The sequence below is a fragment of the Lontra canadensis genome, unplaced genomic scaffold (assembly GCF_010015895.1).
Source record: "Lontra canadensis isolate GAN:19392208 unplaced genomic scaffold, GSC_riverotter_1.0 scaffold79, whole genome shotgun sequence".
Classification (NCBI taxonomy): Eukaryota; Metazoa; Chordata; class Mammalia; order Carnivora; family Mustelidae; genus Lontra; species Lontra canadensis.
Genome location: NW_022631073.1, coordinates 16,722 through 32,012, shown reverse-complemented (window position 1 = coordinate 32,012; position 15,291 = coordinate 16,722). Strand labels below are relative to the sequence as shown.

The following is a 15,291-nucleotide window of genomic DNA, read 5'->3' as shown; positions in this document are numbered from 1 at the left end:
CGTGATGTAGGGACCCAGCGGGAAGGGAGAAGAAGGTGCCACAGGTAAAGGCACGGCCAATGCCAAAGATGGAGAAGATCAGGCAGGACATGGTTGGGAAGAAGAGAGGCTCAGGGGGTCCAGTTGAAGACCATCTTCCATCTGCCTGCTCTATGTCTGCTGGAGTAGGACTCAGTCTGGCGGCCGCCAAGAGACGCCCAAGTTTTCCCTTTTGGGTTTCCTTTCTATTCCAGGAGAAGAGTCAAACTGATGATGAGGTGGGGGGAAAAACAAAGGGACATGGAGGAGTCCTGCTGGGGATAGTGTAGAGTCTTAATTAAGTGACTTTGAAGATGCCAAACCCATCACATTTCTAAACGTGGCTCAAGGGAGCATGTGGGTCTCCTGTAGACTGGATTTGCAATTACAACAAACTGTCTTCAACAGTGGCTGACATTCTAAGTGTCAGTTCCATGGCCCACACAGGGTGGTGACATGGCTCTGCTCAGTCTGCCCACCCTCCTGGTGGCTTGTGTGGCTTTCCTGCTGTTTACCTTTGTGTGGAGAAGAGGAGGCACTCGTGGGTTTTTGCTCCCACCTGGCCTTCTTCCTCTTCCCATCATTGGGGATATCCTGCAGGTGGAACTTCGGGACCTGCCCACCTCTCACTCCAGGATAAGACCCCCTCAGGTATGACCAGCTGCTCCCTGGGTTGGTATAAGTGCTTTACTCAGATTTCCCAGCTAATGTTGGTGGGGGGGAGGTTGTTTCTTTCAGTTGTACTCGAATATCCCACTTTTTGTTTATTTGATCCTCTTAGAGAGACCAGGAGTTCTGGTCTCAACCTCAAACATGGTTCCATTCTTAACTGACGGCTCTCTGAGGTCCCTTTCATGGTCTCTGACATGAGAGGGAGCTTCCAGCTTTGATTCAGACCGACACTGAACAAGAGCCCCATAATACCTGGGGCACCTGTTCAGTGAGGATTGTATCCATGGCACAGTGTGGTCATTGCCAAAGCTGCACCCCATTGTCATGATACAAAGTGCCCACCACCCATCTGGCTTTCCAACTGTAGATCTGGAGGTCAACTCCAGGGAGACCTGTCAGCATGTTATTTCCACATCCCTGCCCTTTGGTTAGTCCAGTGCCTTGTGGACCCAGGGATCAAAGGCATCCACTCAGGAAGGGCTATGAGGGGTATAGGGGCATCAGAATCCTCAGACAGCAGTGGATTGTGACCTCAGTGAGGGAGAGGTTGGTGAACATGTCCTAGACTGCCTTGTGGTATAGAAGCTTCTGCAGGGTCTTCATGGAGTCCCTCATCCCCACTGGTGGAGAGATGGCCATGGGCACTCAGTGGTGCCCACTGGAGTGTCTCCACTTTTCCCCAAGCCCATCTGGGCACCTTCCTGTCCCAGCCTGGCTGGGATTCTGCTAGTCATGTGCTTCTCTTCCTGGCGTCAACTCTGCTCCCCTCTCTCCCTTCCAGGAATCTATGCCTCTGCCAGGCCAGGCTCAGAGGGACACAGGTGGCCCTACTCACAGTCCCCAAGCTCCCGGGTCCCCTTCATACTCCTGCAGCCTCATGATGTCCCCTCATTCCTTCTTCCCTCTCTCCTAGGGGACTATTTCTCTTTTCCTGCCTGCTCTTATTTCTTCAAACCTCCATCAGTGTCCCCTCTGGCCCCCATGTGGTTCTCACTCCCATTTCTCCGAGAAAACCAGGCTGTCAGAGAACACGTCCTGAGGCTTCCACGCCAGCAGCCCAGAGCTCCTCAGCTTCCACACCATGAAGCCCATGGGCTCTTTGCACTGACAGGCACGCAGCTGTGCCACTGCTGCCTGCCTCTGCACCTCCTCTTGCTTTCCTCTGTCTAGAAGGAATGCTCTTGTTCTCAGCGCTGCTCAGACCAGAGGCCAGGAGTCATCCTGACTCCCCTCTCCCACCACATCCTGGCCACCAGCAAACCCCTTACTCTACCAAGAAAAGACATCAGGAATCTGGCCTCTCTGGACCTGGATCAATCCAACACAGCTTCTGCCCACAGATGCCCTTCCTTCCATTCTGTCCATGCTCTACACAGGGAGACGGGGAAGGGGGAGGGGGAAACCCACTCCCTCAGCAGCCAGTGCCCCTTTCTGACACACACAAAAGGCCTCATGGGACCTGGACCTCCCACTCCCCCAGACCCATCCTCCCACCACCTAACCCCCTGCACCATCTCCCATGCTCTCCTGTCCTCCGCTGTCCACCATGGCCACTGACCTCCTCACTCCTTCCCAACGCAAACACCCTCAATTCTCAGGGCTTTGCTGGTCCCTCTGCAGTGGCTACCGTTCCCACAGATATCTGCCTGGCTGGCATTCCCATCTTTCTTGGTGTTAAAATGCTACATTCAAAGGGGACCCTCCCTAGTGGCCTTCTCTTGAGGATGAGAGCACCACCAGCCTTCCGCCCCTCCTCACTGGTGTTTCCCATTGGCATGCCTGCATGGAGGCATACTCTGGACTTGACCGTCATATGTTGCCCACTAGAATGTGTATCAAAGAAGATAAATTTCTTGCCATGCCCTGTCTTTCCTCAGTCCTGAGACACCGTGTAGTACCTAGTATTTGTCGAATGCTTAGTAAGTGGTTTGTTCTCTCCAATAAAGGAAGGGATTAGGGAAAGGCACAAGAGGTTGAGAGGCCAGAGTGTGAGTCCCTGCACAGACATGCTGCCCTCATGTCAGCATGGCCCCCGTCTGCAGCCCTGAGTCTTGGCTGGGACACACTGATGGAGAGGGTGCTGGCCAGACATGGGGGCTGCTGGGAGGGAGTGTCTCCATTTCCAACTGCCCCTGTGCATCCAGGAGTTGGGCTAGTTGTTCAGGTGTGCCTTGCCACTGTCCCCAGCTGGCTAAGCAGCACGGCCCCATGTAACCACTGCGTCGGGGCCCCCCATCCAAGTGTCGTGCTATATGGACACCAGGTCCTGAAGGATGTCCTGTGCCCTCAGGAAGTCACTGCAGATGTTGCAGAAACAGCAAGAGACCTTGAATCAGAAATGGGGCCTGAAGATGGGACTGGATTATTGTGATTTCATGACAAAACTTCAGCAGATGAGGAGTTGCTTCTTGGGGGTGAACGAAGAAAGTGGTTTCTTGAGAAGGACCCTCTGCTGGTGGTGATGCCGTGAAGATTTTGAAATGACAACAAAAGACTGGAATATTAGATAACCCTAGTTGATCAGGTAGCAGTGGGGCTGGAGAGGACTGACAGCAACTCCAAAAGAAGTTCTGTGGGTAAGATGTTGTCAAACACCATCCCATGCTACAGAGAAATTGTTCATGTTTCCTCCATACTAGGATTTGACCAATTAGGGACAACGTCTCTCATTTGGTGAAATCAGGATCTCATAATAAACCAGAAATCCCCGGTATCCTCACGAGGTTAGAGGCCAACTACCCGGCCCCCACCCCGCTCCCGCGCAGCTGGACACATCACCTCCCAGGGCTCCTAAAGGACTGAGCTCAGAGGCTTGTGGGAAATGTAGTCTCCCGCGACAACGACGAATGCCCGCGCGGGACTCTGGGTCTTCCGGGTTCCTTCTGCGCACGTGCGGACCCGCCCCTCCTCTTCCGCCCGGAAATCCGGCTCCCTGCGGGTGTCGGCCGCTGTGGCTGCGGGCCCCGGTGTGTTGGGTCCTGTGTCCCCGAAGGTCGGTGCGAGGGGGAAAGGGGACCCCTGCGGCCGGCGGGAGCTCGGCCGGGGGCGGGGCCTGACGTGCAGGCGCGACCCGTGGAGCGAGACCCGGTGCGCGGGGCGACGGGGCTTCGGGGCCCGCGGTTCGGGCGCCGGCCGGGCGCCCTTGGGCTGTGCTGGCGGCGGCCGCTTGGCCGGAGAAAGCGCGCTGCGGGGGGGTTGGGCCCGGCGGCGGCGAGGGTGGGGGTGGGTCTGCAGGCGGTGCGCGTGCCGGTTCCCGCTCGGGCGTGGCGCGAGCGTCTCGATGCGGAGTGCGGGGTCCCGGTCCGCCAAGCTCCTCCCGGGAGCGGTCGTGTGCGCGGGCTCTCTTGAGGCCCCTCCGAGGCCGGGGGTCGGGCCCCCCGCACTGTGCGGTCTGCCGAGCGCTGGGCTCGCGGCAGCGTCTGCAGGACCTGGTTTGCAGGCGCCGCTGGCTGCAGGAGCGGTGGCGCGGCCCCCGACGGCCGTCCTGTCTTCTCTGGAAGGGGCCCCTGTGACTTGAGCGGAGGCAGGAGTCCCGGCAGGGAGAAGACCCCAGCTTTGCATGGCCAAGCGCGTACGGAACAGGGTTGGGGGTGCCACCTCCCCAGAGGGCACCAGAGGCTGCGAGTTATGGGAAGGTTGGACCTGCTCTCCGGAGACCTGAGCCAGGCTGAGAGGGCGGGCGACGGCGGAGGTGTTACTCGCCCGAGGGGCCTGGTGTGAGGGGGAGGGGTAACCTGCTGAGGCTGAGCGGCCACTCGCCCCGCCGACCCCAAACACTGCCTGGCTTGGTTCTCCACTCAGGGTTTCTGTTGCCTGAACTCCCTCCGCTTGCGCAGCTGAAGCTGCCTTCCCCCCCCCCCCCCCCCCCATGGCCCGGGACGGGTCTGCGGGCACCTCTGCCTTACGAGAAGGGTGGGGGGAGGGAGGGGTTCCAGGGCGCGAGTGGGCTGCCGGCTCAGCGGATTGCACGCGTCAGGGAACCCGACTTGGGGGCGGTGTGCGTTCTCTCTCTTGCCACAGGGAAGCCACGGCCATGTCTGTTTCTGACCTCATTTTTGATAAATGCGGTCACTTAGGACAACCGTTTCTTAGGGGAACTGCCTTAAACATGCATGTCCCACTTTCCCTGATGTCTTCTCTGTCCTGCGGGTGCTCAAGGCATTAACAGGGCAGGTGTTCCTGCTGAATGCCGGTCACCTGTCTGAAGATCAAAAATTCTACCGTGCGATGCCAGAGCCTGTTTGTCCATTTCCGGTGTGTGAAATGGGAAGGTTGGACCGCAGTTTTCTTCTCTAACCATCTGCTGCAGGTCAGACCCCGCACGCCCCAGCTGTAGCCAACAGACTCCGTCGAAGTGGGGTGTTAAGACAGGTGTTTGCGGGCTCCCCACGGCCGGTCTCCCGGGGCCTCACTGGAGTCCAGCGAGTGGGCAGTCTTCCCACCTCTCAGAGGTTCGGTGTGCGGTTGTCAAGTTCTGTCGCTGGTCCTTGGTGTAAAATTCAAGACTCTCCCTGTGTACATACTGAGCTCGGGGGTTTAAGTGTATCACGTTCGCGTTTGCTGGGTAACAGGCCAACCGCATCGAATGACTTTAAACAACAGTCATTTTGGGTTTTGAGGTCCTGCGGCTCCGCACTTGGGGCTGGGAGTACTTGGTCGGTTCCCGTCGGTGCCTGGTTCCCAAGAGAGGCCGTGATCATCTGGTGCCATGGCTGGGGTTGGTCGGTGAAAGCGATTTCATTTCCTTCCTGGTGGTTGGTGCTGGCTGTTGGCTGAGCCTTGTATCAGGCCTGTCCCGGGCCTCTTCTCGGATGGCAGCGGAAACGAGTCCGGGGTGTGTGCTGCGTTCCTTTTGATGAGAGCAGGTCACGTGGCAGAGCCCACGTCAGTGTTGGAGGAAGTGAACACAGGGGAGCAGGTCATGGAGAACCGTCACTGGAAGATGCACTGCAGCACAGCGTCCCGTGTCCCTTACGTGTGTCTCTTCGTAAAGTCACGGCCAGCAGTGTTGTGTCTACTTTCTGTGAAGACGAGGTATTTACACCGCGGGTGTCCTCGTGGAGACACTGCTGTGAAGCCCCGCGTGTGCGACTGTTAATAGGAACATACACAATCGTGCTTTAATGAGCATCAAGATCTTAAACTGATTCTTTCTGTTCACTGTTGATAAGTCAGTAGGGAATGTGTGTTTTGATGAACAAACTGTATGTGTAAATTAATGGGCCCGTAACAGGGTCTTTCCTGCCCTTTCTCAAGGTATAAAATCCTCCCGCCCCACAGGAGCTGCACGCCCTCTCCCTCTCGTCTTCGCTAGCGGGTGTGGAGAGCTTCAGACAGGAGAGTCCAGGCTGTGGGAGCAGAGCCCCAGCGTCTTGTCGTGCAGCCGGTCCGGTCGCCGGTCCGGTCGCCTCCTCTCCCAGGGATCCCTCCAGAGCCCTCTGTGCGCTTCCCGGAGCAGCGGACGATGAACACATCTCTGGTGAGTCGTTGGCGTGTTTGCCCCTCAGCTTGTTTGACGTGGCGCTTCCTAAGCTTGGTGAGAAAGGGCTCAGGCTTTATTTATTTATTTTAATTTTATTTTATTTTTCAGTGTTCCCAGATTCATAGTTTATGCAGCACACCCAGTGCTCCATACAGTCCGTGCCTCCTTAATAAGGGCTCGTACTTTACAATAGAAAAGTAGAAGTAAGTAAAATGCAGCTTCAGGGTGATACGCGGAAACATGGGGACAGTGGCATGCGGATGTGGACGGGTTATATGACCTGAGAGTCATCCCAGGTGAGTGCAGGTTGGTCTCTGGTGTTTCCGATGCCACAGCAGAATGACACACAGTGTTGCTACCTGTTCAGAAAGGACCCTCAGAAGAGGCGTGTCCCATTCTCACAGGACCTGAACTTTGCAGGCACAGAAGTCCGAAGCGGTGCTTTTGCTGGTCACACGGCTGAGGGGCGGACAGTGTTTTGCCACCAGTCCGGAAGTCAGCACTTGCAGCGCGGTGTGGCGGTCATGGTCACCTGGTGCCGGAACGCAGTTTGCCTGAGAAGCTTTGCTAAGGGAGAGTCCCAGGCAGCTTCTGGAGGGCCCTGCTGGGTCCACGGCCCCACTGCGGCCCGGCCCGAGCCCTGCTAGAGTCAGACCCTGGGGTGTCTGCAGGACTGACCAGCTGCAGGTCTCACTCTCCACGTGTTTCTGTCAGCCGGTAGGTGTAGGCTCCGTATCCGACTGTGGAGAGTGGTATTTTCTGAGAGAGAGTTCCACGGCTGTTTGTGCCTTACCCTACTCCCTGTCGTCATGTCTTCTAAGTGCAGAAATAACCCTACAACCTACAGAGCGGCCCAGATTATGTTTGATTCAGTAACGGAGCTGTGGGCTGTGCCTCACCCGACCCTCCTGCCGTGGGAAAACCGCTGTCCGGGGTCTCCTGGACGTTCTCGTCTGTTAGCTCCTGGGGCGGCCTCCCTGGCGGTTTCTTCTGCTTGTTTCCTCTCCGGAACGCAGCTCATCCAGGTGTTCATATCTGGGCCCCATTTTCCCTCTGTGGTTTTCCTGGACTTGTCTGGCCCTCTGCAGTTGGACAGTCTGGACAGCGCCTCTCTCCAGCTCAGTCCTCTTCCCTAGCCTTTCCACCACTAGTCCAAGCCCCTGGGGAATGTTTTCGTGCAGCCGTCCCGAAGGCGCCCCAAGCAGAGTGAGTCCTGTGGGAAAAGCGCATCTTCCTTTCTTCTCTCACGCGTCCTTCTTCCCGTTAGCCAGTGACCGACACGACCAAAACGGAGTTTCTGTTCTCCCTCTCTCTCCCCGCGAACCTCGACTGGCATCGAGGTCTGGACAAATGGATAATGAGATGGAGCCGCCGTTTCAGTCACACCCCACTGCAGTCCTACAGAATAGCGTCATTGTCCTCCAGCTCCTCCGTGCTCCTTCCGTTCATTCTTCTGCCTCCTAGCCCTTGGCCGTTGGTGATGCTTTTCCTGTCTCCGTAGTTTTGCCTTTGACAGGCAGGCGTGCCCTTGGAATCACACGGTTTGTGGTCTTTGACGTTTGCTCCTTTCACTTACGAGGGTGCATTTGCGTTTCCTCCCCCATTTTTCCCTTGCCCCGATAGCTCCTTTGTCTTCAGCCCCGCATGGCGGTCCCTTGTCAGAGGGGAGCACAGTTGATTTGTGCATCCGCTGAAGACATTTGGTCACGTCTAGGTGTTGATGGTTATGAATAAAGCAGCAATAGGCATCCATGTGTTGGTTTCCAGATGGACAGAAGTTTTCAGCTCCTCCAGATGCGTATCAGAGGTGCAATGAAGGGATTGTGGGTTGGAAGTCTGTGGGTCCTTGTGCGGACGGTACAGCTGTCTTCCAAATGGCTAAACCATTTTGGTGCCTCAATATGGCAGCCGTAGCAAGTTAAAACTCTGCACTTCATTCCGTTACCTTTTTATTCACTCCTCACGGGGTTTACCACACGAGTCTTTACCAAACACACTAGAGTAGTAGTGCCCTACTTCATAGAAAATAGGAACTTTTGGATAGTGTAAATCCATTGCTGCCCCTGTCGTGTGAACTGTGGATCGTACACACGTGTGTACGTACTGAACCTACAGACGTTATGGGTGCCCTGTACATTGTTGCAGTGTTTCCCTAAAGGATCATGTTTTTTATAGACGTGAAGAAGAAAAATGCATATATATATATATATATATATAGTTCCTTATATTTACCTACACATTTGGCATTTGCAGTGATTTGAGTCTGTCTTATGGATCCAGATTATCTGGTGTCCCTTTGTTTCAACCACGGAGAACGTCATCGTAGTGCCATCTTCTGATGAAGAATTACGTTAGTTTGTGTTCCTCTGAAAATGTTTGTATTTCGCTTCAGTTTTGTAGCGTAACTGCTCAGTGGTGCAGAATCATGGAATCGAAGGATTTACGTTCACCGCTTTGTTCTCCCAGTGTTTCTGATAAGTTGCCCGTCCTTCCACGTGCTCGTACCTGAACGTGCTCGCTCTTCTCTGGCTGCTGTCAAGATTTCTCTTTATTCTTGGATGTTGGCGGGTTGGCTGTGATGTGCCTAGAATAGGTTTGTTTGTTTTTCTGTGTTTTGTTTTTTTCCTAAGTCGAACTTAATTGTGGGCACTGAAGTTAATAAATCTGAATATTTGGGTCACTCACAAAATTTGTGAAGGTTGTAGCCATTGTTTCTGAAATATGTAAACGCTCTATTTTTCCTCCTTTCCTCATGGAACTCCAATTCCATGTTGTTAGACTATTTTTTAAATTGTTTATGGGCCTCTTTTTATTTTTCTTCATTTTTTCCTCTCATAAATATTAGGAAGTATCTGTTGATCCGTCTCCCAAGTTCAGAGACTTTCTTTTGCTGTCGTTTCCAGTCTGAGGTAGGAAATTGCTGCTGTGGTATCCCTTTACCTTACCCCACAGTACAGAGTACAAACCATGGGTATATTTTGTACAAGACCAAACGCACAAAGAAGAATGAACTCCTAGACTTCCTGTTCTGATCCAGGCTGATGCCTTGAATTGAGGCACGTGTCATTCCAGGAATTGGTGTCCTTTGAGGACGTGGCTGTGAACTTCTCCTGGGAGGAGTGGCAGGACCTGGATGATGCTCAGAGGACCCTGTACAGGGCCGTGATGCTGGAGACCTACAGTAGCCTGGTGTCACTGGGTGAGTGAGAGTGTCCTGGCAGGTGTAGGCACTTTCCTCTTCGTGGGTAAAGGTGCAGCGGTGTATGAAGTGAAAGGCTGCTCAGGTTTAAGATCCGTGGCCCAGAAGAATGTGCCTGCTCACCCCCTCATCGGACGTTCATGTTGGCCCTTCACCGTACAGTCCTTGGAGCTCTGCTCATGTCATTCTTCAGAGGCCCTGAAACTTAAGCAGTTTGTTAAAAGTCCCACTTATTTCTGGTCAACAGGGCACTGCATTTCTAAACCTGAGGTGATTGTCAAGTTGGAGCAAGGAGCAGAGCCGTGGGCTGTAGGGGAAGCCCCAACCCAGTGCCTCCCAGGTCAGTGAGTGCATACTGGGCAGGGGTCTATGAAGAGGAGAGCTGATGTTGGCCGTGCTGGGCTGTTTTCCCAGGTGCTTTTCCCAGGTCCAGACCTCAGGACAGTGAGTCTGCATGGATCACACTCCTGCCTTCTTCAGTCTCACAGTATGGCTCTCACCCACAAATGTCCCCTGCCTTTTTTAATTGCCCACTCTTTTCCTAGACTTATCCAAAATCCATTCCTTACCTGCCTCCTCTTAGAATATCTTTCTTCGTTAGCCGTTGTCTCTGGGTTCAAAGATGCCCTCCTTTCCTCCATTCTCAAGCACTGTTTTCTTTCGAGTGTTTATTTATACCCTCATTTATTCTTTCAACACAGGTTAAGCATGGGTCATCTTGTAGTTGTGGGGATTACAGTGGTAATCAAATACATGCCGTCCTTTCTAGGAGATTACTTTCAGTTGAGTCAGAATGAAGCAAATACACAAAACAGTAAGAAGTGGGTAACAATCAGAAATAATGTTTTACCACTCTGAGAGAAAAACTGGGGTGTGTTATTTTAGTAGGGAAGCCCAGAGAAAGTATTTTTGAGGGAATTATCAAGACTTTACTTTCAGATAGCTTTAACCTGAGGTGATAATTTAGATTTTCCAGTGTTGACAACATAACCCATACAGGGTATAATGTCTGGAGTAGAGATTGGGTGTCACTATTAGAAGCTGCAAACTAGAACAATCTTTAGCCTGACTGGTATTTGAGGCACAGGATGAGAGGAGGTTGCCCAGGTAGTTGTTAAGGAAATAAGAGAGCGCAGGACCAAGCCTTGTCAAGCGCGGAATCAGTGTCACAGGGGGGCGGAGAACCATGCACAGGTTGCAGTGTGGAAAGGGTGATCCACAGCATGGGGGCAGAATCTGGAGTGCATGCGTTCTCAAGGCCATTGGAGCCAGGGGTTTCAGGATGCAGTTGCTCCTGCTAAGTAACCCTAATATAACAGAGAGAATCCAGTCCATGCATGGACTCCATTTCCATTGAAAGTAGGACACAGCTGATACTCCAGAGTGCAAAACAGAAGCCTTTAGAAACAGCAAATTGTCAAGTAGGGATGCACTAGCAGGAAGCCAAGCACAGCAAAACAGGTGAGACTGCTTTTCCAAGAAGCAGCCAGAAAAAGACTTTTCAGAGCTCGTGGGTGCAGCCTGTGTTGCGGAACCTAAATTGTTTAGACCAGCAGGGAGGGTAACCCAATGAGGAGAATTGGAACTTGGTTGTAAGAAGCCAAGGCATAGGGTTTCATTAGGAGTTAGCAGAAAGCGGTCTTTGGCTAGCATGGAGAAGGAGAGAGGATGCCCGTAGCCATCCCCCAAGAAGTAGTGAAAAAATAAAGAAACGTGGGTACAGATCCTTGTCCCTAAGCAATATCCCTGCTTAGGTGACAAATGGCCATCTACTGCATCCTAAAGTAGCCAATCCAGGACGATCCTGTCACCTTCAAAGCTGAGTGATGAGGAAAGGCCAAGCAAAAAGGAATGTGCAGTTATTGTGAGAGAAAACAGGAAACAGAAGGGACACAGATGACAGATGAAAAAACTCAGCCGAAACTGCGGCTAGGGAGTAGGTGACTGTTGTGACTTCCTCTTGGATCCAGAAAGGAAAAAAGAAACTTAAAAAAGCAAAACCGAGGGCGCCTGAGTGGCTCAGTGGGTTAAAGCCTCTGCCTTCAGTCAGGTCATGATCTCAGAGTCCTGAGATCGAGCCCCACATCGGGCTCTGCTCAGTGGGGAGCCTGCTTCCCCCTCTCTCTGCCTGCCTCTCTGCCTACTTGTGATCTCTATCAAATAAATAAATAAAATCTTTAAAAATAAATAAATAAAATCTTAAAAAAAAAAAAGAACTGACAAATAAAACCGTGATTTGATATTCAAGAATCTATTAGTATCATTTGTTACATGAATTCGTTAGGGAGAAAAATAATACGCTTATCATAACATACCCATTATCGATTCTTTAAAATTCATATCCTGCTGTTGTTGGGTCCGTTATCAAAGGCAGGAGACTGAGACAAAGTTATGCAAAGCCTTATTCTATGCCAAGAATTGGAAGTCAGACTGACCGGCCAGGGCCGCCTCCGAAGAGAGTGACGCCCCTTGGTCTTACAGGCTAGTTTTATAGGGCACAACCGCAGACCTCTAGGTATGTGCTTTGGCTGATTGGATGTCTCCTACCTGTGTGTTTTAGCAACGGTTACCTGGAACCGATACTAGTAACTGCTGAGGCGTTTATTAAACAACAAAGTGGCTACCTAGGCAACATGGAGTCACTCTGGCTAAGCAGGCCCAAGCAGGCCCTAGGGGTTTAACAGGTTTTAACTTGGAATCGGCCCCAATACTGTGATGGAAAGAAACTGCTTTATTCCTGCACAGACCTTCCATAAGAAATGCTTAGATGTGGTTCACAGACGTGGTTACTTTGTCTCATTTCAGATGTCCAGAGTGCAGGTGACCTGATTGAGACCTGCCAGGAACATCAGAGCAGACGTGTGGGGCAAGTTGGGTTCTCCAGCAACAAAAGGTCAGCTACGAAGAGAACCACCTTGGGCAAACCATTAAATTTGAGCGCAATCCACATTTCAGACCTGGTTATAAATAATGGAAACTGTTCAGGAATGAAGCCAGAGGAGTTTGATGTGTGTCAGAACATGTTTCTCCCTGGTGAGCCTGATGAGATGCATGGTGGAGAGAAGCCCGAGGACCGTAATATGAGCGGCAAACCCTTCGGGTGTGAACACCGTAGTTTTCATCAGAAGGGTCAGATTTTGCAGCCACCTTTTAAATTTGGTGGGCAACGGCATGACTTTAGCAAGGAGACAACCACCTTTACACATAGCAGTGCTCCTGTGGGAGAGACTGCCTGTAACTATGATGACTGTTGGAGAGCCTGTGACAAGTCTGCTGTCGTTGTCCGAGAGAGAACTCACATAGGGGAGGGTCACTGTAGTTGTAACAAATGGGGGAACACCTGCGTGAAACCAACCCAACCGAATCTTCACAGAGCTGATTTGGAGGAGCAACACTGTGAATGTGATCAAAGCGGGGACAATTTCAGCAAGAAATTACACCTTACTCGGCTTTCAAGAACTCAGTTAGGAGAGAAAACTTTTGAATGTGACGTATGTGGCAAAACTTTGCACAAAAAGTCTAATCTCAGTAAACATCAGAAAATGCACACAGGGGAGAAACCCTATCAATGTAGCGAGTGTGAGGAAACCTTTATCAGTAAAACAGTTCTTACAGTACATTGGAGAACTCATACAGGGGAGAAACCCTATGCATGTATCGAGTGTAAGAAATCTTTCTGCCGTAAGTCTCACCTAACTGTTCATCAGAGAACCCACACAGGAGAAAAACCATATGAGTGTTATGAATGTGGGAAATCTTTCTCTGTGAAAACCAAACTCACTGTGCATCTGAGAACACACACAGGGGAGAAGTCCTATGAATGCAACGAGTGTAGGAAATCCTTTTACCAGAAGTCAGCCCTCACTGTACATCAAAGGATTCACAATAGAGAGACACATCATGAATGCAATGATTGTGGTAAAACCTTCCATAAGAAGTCCATTCTCACTGCACATCAGAGAACTCACACAGGAGAGAGACCTTATGAATGTAAAGAATGTGGGAAATCCTTTGGCCATCGCCCAGCTCTTACTGTACATCAGAGAACTCATACAAGAGACAAACCTTATAAATGTAACGAATGTGGGAAATCTTTCTGTGTAAAGCCAAAGCTCACTGTGCATCTGAGACTTCACACCGGTGAGAAACCATATGAGTGTAAAGAATGTGGGAAAACTTTCTACCAGAAATCAAAACTCACTGTACACCAGAGAACTCACACAGGTGAGAAACCTTATAAATGTAACGAATGTTGGAAGACCTTTTGTGAGAAGTCAACTCTCAATAGGCATCAGAGAACTCACACGGGAGAGAAGCCCTATGGATGCAAAGAATGTAGGAAGACTTTCTACCAGAAGTCAGCCCTGACTGTGCATCAGAGAACTCACACAGGAGAGAAGCCCTATGGATGTGATGCATGTGGGAAAACCTTCTGTCAGAAGTCACACCTCAGCAAACATCAGAGAACTCACACTGGGGAGAAGTCATGTGTGGCAGAGACTGGCGATATGTACACCAAAACTCACTTTCTCTTTGTGTTGGGCACACCGTTCGCCTGCATTTCTCGGCTCCCCTTTACTGTGGGTGGAAGCACGTAATTGAGCTCTGGCCGAGATCATGAACACAAATTATGAAGTTACTTCCATGCCTGGCCACAAAAAAACTTACTTGCCTTTGCTGATTTTTCATTCCTTGTGCTCCGGAATGCAGATTACCCACAGGTGTGTCTTTGGAGCCACAGGGTGAAGATGGCAACCAGGACTTAAGGCAGAAAGGACTGACTGGGGAGGGCAAAGATCCTCCCAACGCTGCCTCACAAATCTTCACCTGCATTTACCTGAGTGAGAAGTAGTCACTGTTGAATCCTATGTGTGACCTATTTCCAACAATGTGAGTCCATTGTAGCTAGTTCAGTTTGCGAATTTGAGGTCAGATTCTGTGAGACATTACCAGTCCTCGTGTAAGAGAGTCACACAGGAAAGAACCTTTGTTGTCCCTTTTCATCCCCAAGCAGTGGATGGAAAAATCATAGGAAGAAAGAAATTCAATAAATGCAGGAATGCCTTTATTGGGCAGAGACAGGTCATTGGACACTGAGGATAATGTAAAACCTTATAAATATCTTTAATGTGTCCCAATTTTCAACAGAATGTCCAGCTTTATATCAGTGAATTTTTCATGAAGCGGAAACTATCAGTTTAGGTAATGTGGATAAAAAAAATTCAGATAGAAATGATACATACTATATTAAAGAAAATTTTTGAAAGACTATAGACCATTTGTTCTCTGGGGTGATTTTTGCCTCTACGGGGACACTTGGCAATACTACTTCTGGTAAGTAGCACAGTCAATTCTGAATTTTTCTACTTGGGGTTGTTAACAGGGCCCACAAAGATCCTAAGGGGTGGAGAAGTAGAGTCCACCTGTTGATGTAAAGGCATCTCACAAGAGCGTGTGGCCGTATATGGAAAATACAGTAGGACACCACCTGCTTTCTGGCCACAGAGTTCACATCACTATGAATGCACACACACGAACACTCAAAGGGTTCCAACTTATAAAGCTGTTTGGCTGGACATCCAGGACGTCGTCATCTGTATCAGGACAAGGTGCACAGTCTCTGGGAGCAGTGCCTTCTGTGTGGTTGCTCTTAGTCTGAAGCCATGTGACCTCAAGTGGCCACTTAGGTGGCCCACAGTGTAGCATGGAGATGGGGGCACTCAGTCCACTCAAAGGGGAGGGCAATTGGGAGGCACTCAGTCATCTGTGGTCCCCAAGAACTCTGAAGTCTAGCAGGGCACCCCATCAGCCCCTTGGTCAGGGTGCATTGGGTCTGAGGGTGACTTCCAAAGCTCTGGGTTCTGCACTCTGTCATCTCTCTTCTTCCAACACATAACCAGTTTTTTGTTTGTTTTTACAC

At 51.0% G+C, this 15,291-nt stretch overlaps 1 protein-coding gene across 1 annotated transcript; it reads left to right on the top strand.

The window, feature by feature from the left end:
* The first annotated feature begins 4,317 nt into the window (after positions 1-4,317).
* LOC116881993 (zinc finger protein 510-like) lies at positions 4,318-10,584 on the top strand. Its single transcript, XM_032882185.1, has 4 exons — positions 4,318-4,404; positions 6,005-6,169; positions 9,245-9,371; positions 9,619-10,584. The coding sequence occupies exons 1-4, from the start codon at positions 4,318-4,320 to the stop codon at positions 9,717-9,719; spliced, it is 480 nt and encodes a 159-aa protein (XP_032738076.1). The 3' UTR covers positions 9,720-10,584.
* Positions 10,585-15,291: the final 4,707 nt, after the last annotated feature.

Bases quoted from the DNA above. Each gene is read 5' to 3' on its own strand.
- LOC116881993 (XM_032882185.1), top strand. From the start codon at position 4,318: ATGGGAAGGTTGGACCTGCTCTCCGGAGACCTGAGCCAGGCTGAGAGG. The intron at 6,170-9,244 runs GTGAGTCGTTGG...GTGTCATTCCAG, and splicing joins GGACGATGAACACATCTCTG to GAATTGGTGTCCTTTGAGGA. The intron at 9,372-9,618 runs GTGAGTGAGAGT...TCTGGTCAACAG, and splicing joins CAGTAGCCTGGTGTCACTGG to GGCACTGCATTTCTAAACCT.